Source organism: Salvelinus alpinus, chromosome 18 (assembly GCF_045679555.1).
Source record: "Salvelinus alpinus chromosome 18, SLU_Salpinus.1, whole genome shotgun sequence".
NCBI classification, from domain to species: Eukaryota; Metazoa; Chordata; class Actinopteri; order Salmoniformes; family Salmonidae; genus Salvelinus; species Salvelinus alpinus.
In genome coordinates, this window is record NC_092103.1 from 26,423,100 (window position 1) to 26,436,634 (window position 13,535).

At 40.6% G+C, this 13,535-nt stretch overlaps 1 protein-coding gene across 5 annotated transcripts in view; it reads left to right on the forward strand.

The window, feature by feature from the left end:
- LOC139544072 (erbin-like) overlaps positions 1-12,025 on the forward strand; it is a 125,335-nt gene extending 113,310 nt beyond the window's left edge. For all 5 annotated transcript variants that reach the window (XM_071350791.1, XM_071350793.1, XM_071350794.1 and 2 more), the window contains 4 exons: positions 2,106-2,291; positions 5,843-5,935; positions 8,037-8,111; positions 8,519-12,025. In XM_071350791.1, the coding sequence (XP_071206892.1) occupies positions 2,106-2,291; positions 5,843-5,935; positions 8,037-8,111; positions 8,519-8,626 (462 nt within the window). In that variant the 3' untranslated portion in view covers positions 8,627-12,025. The remainder of the gene's footprint in view (positions 1-2,105; positions 2,292-5,842; positions 5,936-8,036; positions 8,112-8,518) is intronic.
- The last annotated feature ends 1,510 nt before the right edge of the window (positions 12,026-13,535 follow it).

The following is a 13,535-nucleotide window of genomic DNA, read 5'->3' on the forward strand; positions in this document are numbered from 1 at the left end:
CAACTGGATAATATATATAGATTAAAAGCAGAAGGAGCCTTTATTAGATCTAGGAATAAATGGCTTGAGGAGGGAGAACAGAATTCAACCTATTTCTACAAATAACACTATCCATAATTTAAACATTGATGGTGTTATTACAGATGACCAAAAATGTATCGCAAACTACTGTAGCAGTTTTTACAGGAAATTGTATAGCGCTACGTACTCTCAGGAATCCACAGATATGTTTTTTGACTCACTGAATAGTGTTCACTCTACCAGTGATACAGAATCTAAACAGTGTGATGAACTCATCATACTTGAAGAGATAATCGAGTCTATCAAACATCTAAAGAACGATAGATCCCCAGGTATTGATTGAATTACGGCAGAATTTTACAAGTTATTTTCTGAACAAGTAGCTCCATTCCTACTTGAAGTCTTTTTAGAGAGTATTAAAAACAATGTTCTCCCTCCTACAATGACTCAGGGGTTAATGACACTGATACCTCAGTCTGAAAAGGAAGTGCTGGATACAATCATTGATGGAACACAGTCTGGCTTTATGAGGAACATACATATTTCTAACAATATCAGACTAGTATTAGACATACTTGACTACTCAGACCTAATAACTGAGGATAGCTTCATATTATTTTTAGATTTTTATACATGTGGTGTTTTGTTTGTAAATTTACATTTGTGAAAATGAAATTTGGCCAAAAGAATAATGAAATGAAATACATAAAATTGTTTCAACTTATTTATATCGTAAGTAAAGAATCCAAGCAGTACATCTCTCCACAATAATGTAAAATCTTCATAAATGTGTTATAAATCTACTGATGTCTTGCCACAGATTCCTTACATGAATACAGTGCCAAAAAAGATGCAACACTGTTTCAGGGTGGTCATTATAAAAGGTACAATTTGAATTTGTTTTTTTAACAGATATTATCGATAAAACAATTCCAATAAGGCATGACATAAGGTATAGATACAACATCTTGTTGTAACAAGGTTCGTTTAGCTCTATTGCTGTTGAATGGACTAAAAGAAAAACTAATCTTTCCTACTGATGCGTCAACATGGTTAATTGTAGGTATGTTCTGAGGGTCAGGTCTTGACACGTTCCTGAATAATAAAGCAACACCTGAGGCAATGGCATCTAAAACAATTGCAAAATCTTTAGGTGTTACAGGGATCTTGTAAAGTGATAAGAATTCCTTCAAATTAAGTAAAAGACCCTCTCCATTTACAAGTTGGCTTACCAACAGGAAATTATTTCGGAACCAATATTCTAAAAACTAAATAGTATTTTTATATCCAGGCAAAACTAGAAATGGTCCTTCAGACCTGGCATTAAGAATTACTCTTGAATCACACCATAAAGAAAGCCTTTGCTTATATAGTGCACTTATTTTGACCAGAGCCCTAGCCTATCCTACCCTATTCCATAGAATGTAGGGAATAGGGTGTAATTTCAGATTTTACTCTCATCGTGGAGAAAACCCAAACCACTGCCGGCCCAGCGTGTCCACCCCTCTGTCCTCCCTTCATTAATGGAACCTGCCAATAACCGCAGCACCACCACCATCTAATAAAACTTAATGAAATTATCTCTACGCTTCATCCTCCACACTAGTCGGAGCCAAATGATTTCCATGGCTTTGAGAGCGGTGGCGAGCCTGCTGCTGGACACACAGCCAGTGTCTCTAAGACAGAGCACCTTGCTGGTGCTAAATCAGCAGCTTCTGCTGAAATCACACTTTATTCTGTTACATCATGTTATTCTGTATGCCAGTCCTGCAGTTTATCTTATCCTTTGACCAAATTGGACCAGTGAGGGCTTTTCTCTTGCTGGATTATAGCCTAGTATTTGTTTTCTTTAGTTTTAGAGGGTTATGGTAACCAAGGTGGTGGGAAAGTAGGGATTTTAGTACTATGAAACCTCACGCAGTGTATTCCCAAACCATGCTGAAGTTGAAAGCTTATTTATGGATGAGCCTTTTAGATATGCACTGACAATCCATTTTGTTGTTGGAATGTTAACTCTATAACAATGTCTGTATCTTTGTTTCTGTGTGTCTGTCTGTGTGTATGTCTGTCTGTGTGTTGCCCAGGTGCCTTTGATGAATGGTCAGATGGGCGGTCCAGTGCGAGGCCAGATGACGTCGTGCCAGGCGCCCATGGCCCGCCACCCCTCCAGAGAGCAACTCATCGACTACCTGATGCTTAAGGTCTCCCATGGCCAGCAGCCCCAGGGACCCCCTCCGCCACGGGCCACTCACGACACACTGCAGCAGGAGGTAGGATGGCGGGATGGATGAGAGACGGAAGAGTTGCAGTAAAACAATGCTCCCCCATCCCTAGCCATGAAGAGTTATAGGGTGTCAGCCCACAACTAAAAACCTAATTTATCATCAAAACTTCCATTAACACCCCCTAGAGTCTATTGACGCACCGGTCCATCAATCTAAGTAACATAGTAAAAGAATTCCCATCAAATGCTGTCAGTATAAGGTAGAGATATCTGTTTTTTTGCATTGGCTGCATCTCAATCCACCACATCCGCTTATGGCGGCCTTCTGCAGCTGTGTTTGCCGGACTATTATGACCACTCTATGGAAAGATGAGACTCACGAACACGATAGTGGTCCATTTTGCTCTACCACCCCCACAAGTGTCACGGTCTTGTCTGAAGGTAACCGGTACCGGTTAAAGATTCAATGGTAGTATGGAGGTACAGTAATTTTGTGCCTACCCCAAAAAGGGGTTAAATATGACTGTCTTTTTTGCCATTCATGAATGTGTAATCATGCTTTTCCATGGGATTTGGTAGTGAAGGCCAAATTCAAAATTTTATAAAAAAAAAATGATATATATATATATTATACCTAAAGGGGTCCTAAAATTCTGAATCAAATAGCTAAATGACCATCTTAAAACAATTCTATATGTCATCTTATAACCCCCCCCCCCCCACCCAACCAAATCGATTTGGTCAAACCCAGATAGGTGTTTTAGTGCTGGGCTTGAACTATACCATGTAGCGCTCGAGGAATAGGGTTGGTGACACTGACCACCAGGTTAAAGCATGCGTAACATGGTTTTGTTGTAACCTGAACTATCCGGAATAGAATGAATCCTACACAGTCTTATCCAATATTTTGCTCTGTGACTGTGATGTGTGTGACTTAGGATTGCAAAGGGTCGGTCAATTTCCTGGAAATTTTCCATGGGAAGTTAAGCCCTGGAATTTGGGGAATTTTGCTTAAATTCCTCAAAAAAGTTAGCTTATAACAGTGAACCTTTTTTGTGGGATACACATAAGGCAATTCTAGGTATTGTTTCATATTTTGGTTAAACTATCCCCAATTCATTTGAATTGAAACCTCTGCATGCACAGTGCATTCTTCCATCACATGTGCAGTGCACTCTTCCATCACATGTACAGCTGATTCTCAAGATCTTGCACACTAATGAGATGCTATTGAGCCCACACTACTATACTGTCTGAGCCAAGGACTACATGATTTCTGGTAAGTTTTGATTGCAATAATCTCTACAGGAAAATGCCACGGGCGCTATCTTATGAGTGGAGACATTTCACTGCAGCTAATGTAGAAGGAAAAGCTGTGTACATTTGCAAATACCATGCCAAATCATAGGTGAAGAAAGCAACAAAGATGCAGAATCATCTGGCCAAGTGCATAAAGTTCCCTCAGCACTCACAACAAGAAACCTCTGACAAAAGTCCCTCTACTTCTATTTGTGATGAAAATTATGAATCAGACACCTTATCGATAGCAGTCAGAGAAATGCTGATGAATGTCTTGCTCGAGCTGTGTATGCAACTGCTTCACCTCTGATGCTCACAGGCAATGTGTATTGGAAGAGATTTCTGAATGTTTTATGCCCAGCATACAGCCCTCCAACCAGACATGCTTTATCTACTAATTTGCTGGATGCAGAGTACAAGTGAAGGTCAAGCAAATCATAGAGAAAGCAGACTGTATTGCAATCATCTCTGGTTGAATGTTCGTGGGCAAGGAATAATTAACTACATCATCTCCACCCATCAACCAGTATTCTCCAAGAGCACAGACACAAGGGACAACAGACACACCGGTCTCTACATTGCAGATGAGCTGATGGCAGTCATCAATGACCTTGGACCACAGAAGGCATTTGCACTGGTGACAGACAATGCTGCGAACATGAAGGCTGCTTGGTCTAAAGTGGAGGAGTCCTACCCTCACATCACACCCATTGGCTGTGCTGCTCATGCATTGAATCTGCTCCTCATGGCACTGAAAACATAATGGCACTGAAAACAATGGATACACTCCACAAGAGAGCCAAGGAAATGGTTAGGTATGTGAAGGGTCATCAAGTTATAGCAGCAATCTACCTCACCAAGCAAAGTGAGAAGAATAAGAGCACCACGTTGAAGCTGCCCAGCAACACCCGTTGGTGTGGTGTTGTCATCATGTTTGACAGTCTCCTTGAGGGGAAGGAGTCTCTCCAAGAAATGGCCATATCACAGTCTGCCGATATGGACAGCCCCATCAAGAGGATCCTCCTGTATGATGTATTTTGGGAGAGAGTGGTATGAAACTCCTGAAACCTATAGCAGTAGCCATTGCACGGATTGAGGGAGACAATGCCATCCTGTCTGATGTTCAGACTCTGCTTGCAGATGTAAGAGAAGAAATCCATACTGCCCTGCCCACTTCACTGTTGCTCCAAGCAGAGGAAACTTTAGTTCTGAAATACATCAAAAGTGTGATGACTTCGTCCTGAAGCCCATACACGTCGCAGCGTGTGTATGGGCTTGCACCCCAAGTATGCCCAAGTATACTTGGACCCCAAGTATGCTGGAAAGAGCATCCTGTCTGGTGTAGAGATCAGCAAGGCCTATGGTGTCATCACTACCGTGTCTCGCCACCTTGGTCTGGATGAGGGCAAGTTTCTTGGCAGTCTGGCGAAGTACAGTTCCAAGCAAGGGCTTTGGGATGGAGATGCAATATGGCAGTCGTGCCAACATATCTCATCAGCCACCTGGTGGAAGGGACTTTGTGGATCTGAGGCTCTTTCCCCTGTTGCCTACATCATTCTTCAAATCCCACCAACATCAGCCACCTCAGAGTGCAACTGGTCCTTGTTTGGGAACACATACACCAAAGCACGCAACAGGCTGACCAATACAAGGGTTAAAAAATTGGTGGCCATCTGGGCAAATTTGAGGCTTTTTGAGCCTGATAACGAGCCATCCTCAACAAGGTTGGAAAGCGAGAGTGACGATGAGGCCTCAGTCTGATGATCAAGAGGTGGACATTGAGGAGGTCCAGGGAGAAGACATGGAAGCCTTAGAGGAAGACAACCAATGCTTTAGTTTCTAGACTATCATTTTACAGATAGATGTATGTTGAAAACGTTTTTGGGAGATGCGATGGATTATCGGGGATCATTCAATATTCCCTTTCTTTTGTTGTTCAGTGAAAACATCCCATGTGAAGAGTCAACTCATTTAATTAAAGTTAAATTCGTAACAAAATTTTAATTTTTTCTGTTAGAAGGATTTAATCATTTGCAATTATGTCTACTTATGATAAGGTTTATGTTTGTCTCCATATGATATGGTAACTATATCAAATGCAAAAAACATCTACATTTAAATAGTATTAATATTAATTTGCATATATTTCCGTTAATTACCATATATTCCCGTTAATTCCCATGGAAAGTTTCCACCTCTGAATATGTGCAACCCTAGTGTGACTCATATATATTCAAATGTACAGTTTACAGTAAAGTCCCCTGTCAGGTGAGTAATATGTCTGTGTGTCTATTTCAGATCTGTGTGAAAGTGGAGAAGAACCCTGAGCTAGGGTTCAGTATATCAGGAGGAGTGGGAGGACGGGGAAACCCCTTTCGTCCGGAAGATAATGTATTTACGCTCATCAGCCCTCTTTTTCCCATAACAATGTAGTGTTGTCTATTTTTGCAGCCTAGTGCATGTGAAATTGATTGTAAACAGTTTCACAGGTTTAACATAGCATTTTTATTCAAATATGATCCATGAGTGTTATCAGTCAGAATATAATTGTTAGCTGTGCTAGCAATTTAGCTTGTTGGTGCATTTTTACTGATTTTGGAACAGTATCAATTAGAGGTCGACCAATTATGATTTTTCAACGCCGATACCGATTACTGGAGGACCAAAAAAAGCCGATACCGATTAATCGGACGATTTAAAAAAAAAATGTATTCGTAATAATGACAATTACAACAATACTGAATGAACACTTATTTTTACTTAATATAATACATCAATAAAATCAATTTAGCCTGAAATAAATAATGAAACATGTTCAATTTGGTTTAAATAATGCAAAAACAAAGTGTTGGAGAAGAAAGTAAAAGTGCAATATGTGCCATGTAAGAAAGCTAACGTTTAAGTTCCTTGCTCAGAACATGAGAACATATGAAAGCTGGTGGTTCCTTTTAACATGAGTCTTTAATATTCCCAGGTAAGAAGTTTTAGGTTGTAGTTATTATAGGAATTATAGGACTATTTCTCTCTATACCATTTGTATTTCATATACCTTTGACTATTGGATGTTCTTATATGCACTTTAGTATTGCCAGTGTAACAGTGTAGCTTCCATCCCTCTCCTCGCCGCTACCTGGGCTCGAACCAGGAACACATCGACAACAGCCACCCTCGAAGCAGCGTTACCATGCAGAGCAAGAGGAACAACTACTCCAAGTCTCAGAGCAAGTGACGTTTGAAACGCTATTAGCGCGCACCCCGCTAACTAGCTAGTCATTTCACATCGGTTATACCATCCTAATCTCGGGAGTTGATAGGCTTGAAGTCATAAACAGCTCAATGCTTATAGCATTGCGAAGAGCTGCTGGCAAAACGCACGAAAATGCTGTTTGAATGAATGCTTACGAGCCTGCTGGTGCCTACCACAGCTCAGTCAAACTGTTCTATCAAAGCATAGACTTAATTATAACATAATAACACACAGAAATACGAGCCTTAGGTCATTAATATGGTCGAATCCGGAAACTATCATCTCGAAAACAAAACGTTTATTCTTTCAGTGAAATACGGAACCGTTCCGTTTTTTATCTAACGGGTGGCATCCATAAGTCTAAATATTTCTGTTACATTGCACAACCTTCAATGTTATGTCATAATTACGTAAAATTCTGGCAAATTAGTTCACAACGAGCCAGGCTCAAACTGTTGCATATACCCTGACTCTGCGTGCAATGAACGCAAGAGAAGTGACACAATTTCACCTGGTTAATATTGCCTGCTAACCTGGATTTCTTTTAGCTAAATATGCAGGTTTAAAAATATATACTGCTATGTATTGATTTAAAGAAAGGCATTGATGTTTATGGTTAGGTACATGTTGGAGCAACGACAGTCCTTTTTCGCAAATGCGCACTGCATCGATTATATGCAACGCAGGACACGCTAGATAAACTAGTAATATCATCAACCATGTGTAGTTATAACTAGTGATTATGATTGATTGATTGCTATTTTTTTTATAAGATAAGTTTAATGCTAGCTAGCAACTTACCTTGGCTTCTTACTGCATTCGCGTAAAAGGCGGGCTCCTCGTGAGGCAGGTTGTTAGAGCGTTGGACTAGTTAACCGTAAGGTTGTAAGATTGAATCCCTGAGCTGACAAGGTAAAAATCTGTCGTTCTGCCCCTGAACAAGGCAGTTAACCCACCGTTCCTAGGCCGTCATTGAAAATAAGAATGTGTTCTTAACTGACTTGCCTAGTTAAATAAAGGTGTAAAAAAAATATTGGAAAAATATATATATATTATAATACATTTGCAAAATTCGGCAAAATCGGCATCCAAAATTACCGATTTCCGATTGTTATGAAAACTTGAAATCGGCCCTAACTGATCGGCCATTCCGATTAATCGGTCGACCTCTAGTATCAATCAATGAAATGGTGTAATGGGTGTTGTTGACCAAATGGGTGTGGTGCTCTCTCTCTTCTCTCTCAGGGCATCTTTGTGACGAGGGTCCAGCCTGAGGGACCTGTGTCAAAGATCCTCCAGCCTGGAGACAAGATCCTCCAGGTAAATCCAATACCATTACCTCTATATCCTATCTAGCATAAATCTGTACAGTATAGGTTCTTTGCTGAACAGATGTTTACCTACTATGAACCCACTACAAACATCTGTAGTGCAGAGCCTGTGATCTAGCAGTAACGCCCTCTGTGACTCCCAACTCTATGCACGGGTGTGCAACCCCAACGGTGTCTAGGGTTCAATCTCCACCTTTCTACTTTGTTTCTCCCACTTGTCTTCCCCTCTGATTTCAGTACAGTCTCAAGAAAGTGTTAAAATAGCGATAATAATAATAAACATTGAATGAAACATCAAAGCCAAAGTTGCTATCTTGGTGTTTCGCTAAATATCCACAAATCTCCAATTAAATCAATGAAATGTATTTATAAAGCTCTTACTCCTTTTCTACCCAGGCGAACGGATACAGCTTTGTGAACATTGACCACGGGAACGCCGTAGCCCTGCTGAAGACGTTTCCCACCACTGTGGATATGATCATCGTCCGAGACGTGACAGCGTAGAGCGAGACAGACAGGACTGTGACCTCCGATCCAGACGAAACCACACGAGAACTGAATGTCCACTTCCTTCTTATTTTTATACACAGATGAGCCTGGCTAACTGCTTTATGGTGAAGAGAACCTTTAAGAGCTTTTGGGATAACGGGGGCCGAACCACTGCATCAAGTGGACTTGGGGGGGATAGCCCGTCACTGTGGGATAGCCCGGTTATTTTTTACTCAGAGGACGCAGCAGAGAAGGCGTGTGCTCCAATGACACAGAGATTTTGTAAAGACTGCTTTCTGTAAAGACTTGTTTTTTCAAAGAAAATAATTCACCCTCATCATTGCAGTTTCTAGTTGCTGTAGTTGAGCATTAACTGTAGTTGACCACTAGAGGACAGGGCTACCTCTCTTTCTCTCTTTATCGCTCTCTGCTTACATCTGATTTGCCTTTATTTTTAAGTCATGTTATTATTATTTTTAAGAAGATGCTGAAACCACTTGTTTGACTTAGCCGAGATGTGATATGGGGGACAATGTTATGTGCTTTCTTGTGGAGACAAATGTAGTACTGGATTGCGCTTTCGGGGAGAGTTTCTTTTCTACAATTTCCCCCCTGCCTACTTACAATTGTGACAGTTTTTGGAACGAGTTCCATACATGGTGGATATTTCAGAAGGACAATTTATTTGCCTCTGCCTCCATAGCACCTGTGAGCCACACTGCATACATCCAGTATCTGTACTGTCCTCATTTTAGCATAGGAGCAGTTTCAGTAGCCTCCATGGCACCACTGGCTTGAAATATCCCTCACTCACCTCTTAACTCCTGAACAAATCCTCCGTCACTGAATCAACCGCCCCGAGTGCCGACTACTTGGATGCTGTAAAACGCTCTTTGTATGTGAAATGGAATTGGGACTGGGATATGGAACAGATCATGAGAGGATGCCTTTGCTTGGCCTTAGTTAGCCTAGCCAGAATGTGATGTGAGAATGGGTCAGAAGGCGGAGTGGTAAAGGTAGGTAAGCTAAGCATGTGTGGGGACCATGGCCAGGGGTGTATTCATTACGCTGATTTTGTTGCAAAACATTTCTTAAACGGAAGCAAACTCAATGAAACAGGGAGGGACCTAGCTGAAAGTGTCTAATATAAACTGTTTTAGTTGCAAAAAGTTCAGTTTTGCAACTGTTTGGACGAATGATTACACCCCATGTGTTGGAGGTGCTGCTGGGAGTGACACCCTATTCCCCATAGAGCACGCTACATACTAGTGGTGAACTGTATACAAAAGGATATAGGGTGTCATTTCAGATGCAGCCTGTGTCAGACTGAGCAGGTATAGGCCTGGTCTCTGTGCCCCTTTCACTCATGTTGGTAAGACTCTAAAGGGCTTCTCCCCGAAGGCAGCCATTGGTGACTAGAAAACACTCACACATGCTTTCAGATTGAAAAGGTGTTTCTGTCTGTAACATTTTTTTTAAGTGGCGGAAAATAACATATTTTTAGACATCATGCATCATCTCTTTTTGTGTTGAGATAGTGTTTCATATATGGACTCTGCTCTACGCTGGATCAAATTAACTAGGGGGGAGCTGTCAAGTGCCATAGACCTTGAACTGTTAGAACAAGGGGAGGGAAGGAGTGACTACCCTGACCCTCAAGCAATATTCACGTACTTCGTTTCACAACAAACTAAACGCTCTCCTCTTGAGTACACGCCGCGTGACTTGTCATAATGGTTAAATAGCAATAGGATTTGTTTTCATTCAGAAAGACATCTGATTGCATTTTTAATAACCTGTAATAAAAGATTGTTACACAGGATTTATATTGTGAATCTTTTTTTTAAATAAAAACATATCTTTAGCAAAGAAACAAACATTTTAGTCTGCATTGTATAATAGTGAATGGTCTTGTGGCACTCTGCCCTTACAAATGAGTTGCTAGTTTTCTCAAGCATGACTGCTCCGAAAACAGTTCAAACCAGCTTGTTATGTTGTGCAAACATGATTCACTTTTACACCAGTGTAAAATTAAGTCAATCAGAGCTGCAAAGGCAAAAAAACAAACAGTCATTTGTAATGTTTAATTGAATTGTGTCAAATTATAAAAAATATTTTAAAAGCTACTCTGCTATGTCCACTCGGTGTGATCAAAAGTTTATAGATGTATGTGTTGTTTGCATGAAATCACCCTATGAATTGTCTATTTTGTGATTTAATCCATGAAAAAATGTACGTATTTCCTACAGAAACTAAAAGGATCCAATCCAAAGATATCTACAAGTTATGGCCCCAGTGAAATTAGTTTACAAATTGATTGTAATGCAAACACTGAATTGTGACTCGGAATATATAAAGTTATGACGTTGTCATTTATGTCATCCCAATACCTAACAAATTTGTAAATGTATAGTCCTGTATGGCTCAGTTGGTAGAGCATGGTGCTTGTATCGCAAGGGTTGTGGGTTTGATTCCCGGGACTACCCATATGTAAAATCAATGCATGCATGACTAAGTCGCTTTGGATAAAAATGTCTGCTAAATTGCATATATTGAATAGTACAAATTTAAAATGGTATGTAATCTACTGTACCTGTATGTATTCAATTACTTCATGCATACAGCTAAAGATTATGCTCACGGTACTGTCAACTTGTGACTCGAATGGAAAACACTGTGTCAATGATGTTTGCTCCCCTCTTTTCCATTTTGAATTCCAACTGAACATTGCGCCCAACTGAAACAGTCCTAGTTTTTTTCATCAACTGCAGCCCCAGTGGCACGCTCATAATAACTGCAGATATTTTTGTCATTGGTCAATGTTCGCCTCAAGCGGTAACATTTAAGACTTCTCCTGCATTTCCCCCTCAAGATTAGTTTAAGAAACATTGTAATAGTTTTTTGTGCTGTTTTGTTGTGGGCACTGTTCTTTTACTTTTTGATCTGCGAATAAGAACAATCTAATGATTGTCAAGGTCATATTTTTTTATATTCATGGTAAAAGAAGGAAAATAACTGTCCAATAGACGGTAGACAATCTGGGACTAAAACCTCGGGGCTCACCTGTTTTCCATATCCAACAACAACTGGTCTCTTCACGTTCACACCTTGTTTTTATTTATTTAGCACATTTTCCTGTGACTTTTTAGACATTACTAATCAAAATGTAAATACTTTTAAAAAGTTAAGAAATTAATTAATCATGGCATTAGTCACTCTGAGTTTGTAAAACTAGCAATAAGTTGCAATGCAGACACAACCCTTTTAATGTATAGCTATTTCAAAGGTTTCTCTGGAAACAGCTACAGTAAGATGATTGATATGCATTTATTCAACATTCCAGATTTTGTATATAATTATACTGTTTCTGAGGTAACCTGTGGAAAACAAGAAATAAACTAATGCTCTTTCAAATGTTTTCTTCATTGAATGACACTCAACATGATTTTCCAAAGGTTTTGAATAAATCAGCACCCCATGCCAGAGCATGTGTGGATATTAACAGTAATATGTTTAATACAGGAAACTGCTGAGGGGAGGACGGCTCATAATAATGGTGGGAATGGGGTGAATGGAATGATATTAAACACATGGAAAGGGTGTTTGATGTGTTAAAAACCATTCCATTGATTCCGTTCCAGCCATTACTATGAGCCTATCCTCCCCAAATAAGATGTCACCGGCCGTCTGTGATGTTGAAGATACAGTTGCAAAAAATGCATATTAATGCAGCTATGTATTAGGATTTGGAAAATAAAATGAACATAAGGAGAGCCCTTGAACTACGTAACAGCTGTGATGCTCCCACGGCACCAAATGTTATAGACTTGGTGTATAGTAATCTTTACCTGTGTTATGTTACACCTTGGCAATATTCAAAAAATATGTCGTGGCTGAATCAGAATTAGTTAGGTAACATAGATAAATAAGATGTTTTATTTTATTCTTGTCATTAGAATGTCTTCTTTTGGACTATACTGTTGGCAGTTGCAGTTATCCCTTCTCAGCTAGAGCTTAGTCACTTGGGGCCCAGAGAGGGGAGAGGTCAGGCTTGTCTTCATATGTCAATGTATCTGTTAAACCATGTGATTAAACCATGTCAATGTATCTGTTAAACCAGCATGATCATTACACAGGTGCACCTTGTGCTGGGGACAATAAAAGGCCACTCTAAAATGTGTGGTTTTGTCACACAACATAATGCCACAGATGTCTCAAGTTTTGAGGGAGCGTGCAATCGGTATGCTGACTGCAGGAATGTCCACCAGAGCTGTTGCCAGATAATTTAATATTAATTTCACTCCCATAAGCCACCTCCAACATCCTTTTAGAGAATTTGGAAGTATGTCCAACCGGTCTCACAACCACAGACCATGTGTATGGCGTCGTGTGGGCGACCTGTTTGCTTATGTCAACGTTGTGAACAGAGTGCCCCATGGTGGCAGTGGGGTTATGGTATTGAAAAGGCATAAATTATGGACAACAAACACAATTGCATTTTATTGATTGCAATTGGAATGCACAATAATACCGTGACGAAATTCTGAGGCCCATTGTGAGGCCCATTTTGTGGGGCTCACCCTGGGTCTCGACCCCGCCCTGTGCAACTGGGTCCTGGACTTTCTGACGGGCCGCCCCCAGGTGGTGAGGGTAGGATCAACATCTCCACCCCGCTGATCCTCAACACTGGGGCCCCACAAGGGTGCGTTCTCAGCCCTCTCCTGTACTCAGCCCTCTCGCTGTTCACCCATGACTACGTGGCCATGCACGCCTCCAACTCAATCATCAAGTTTGCAGACGACACTACAGTGGTAAGCCTGATTACCAACAACGACAAGATGGCCTACAGGGAGGAGGTGAGGGCCCTCGGAGTGTGGTGTCAGGAAAATAACCTCTCACTCAACGTCAACAAAACAAATCAAAG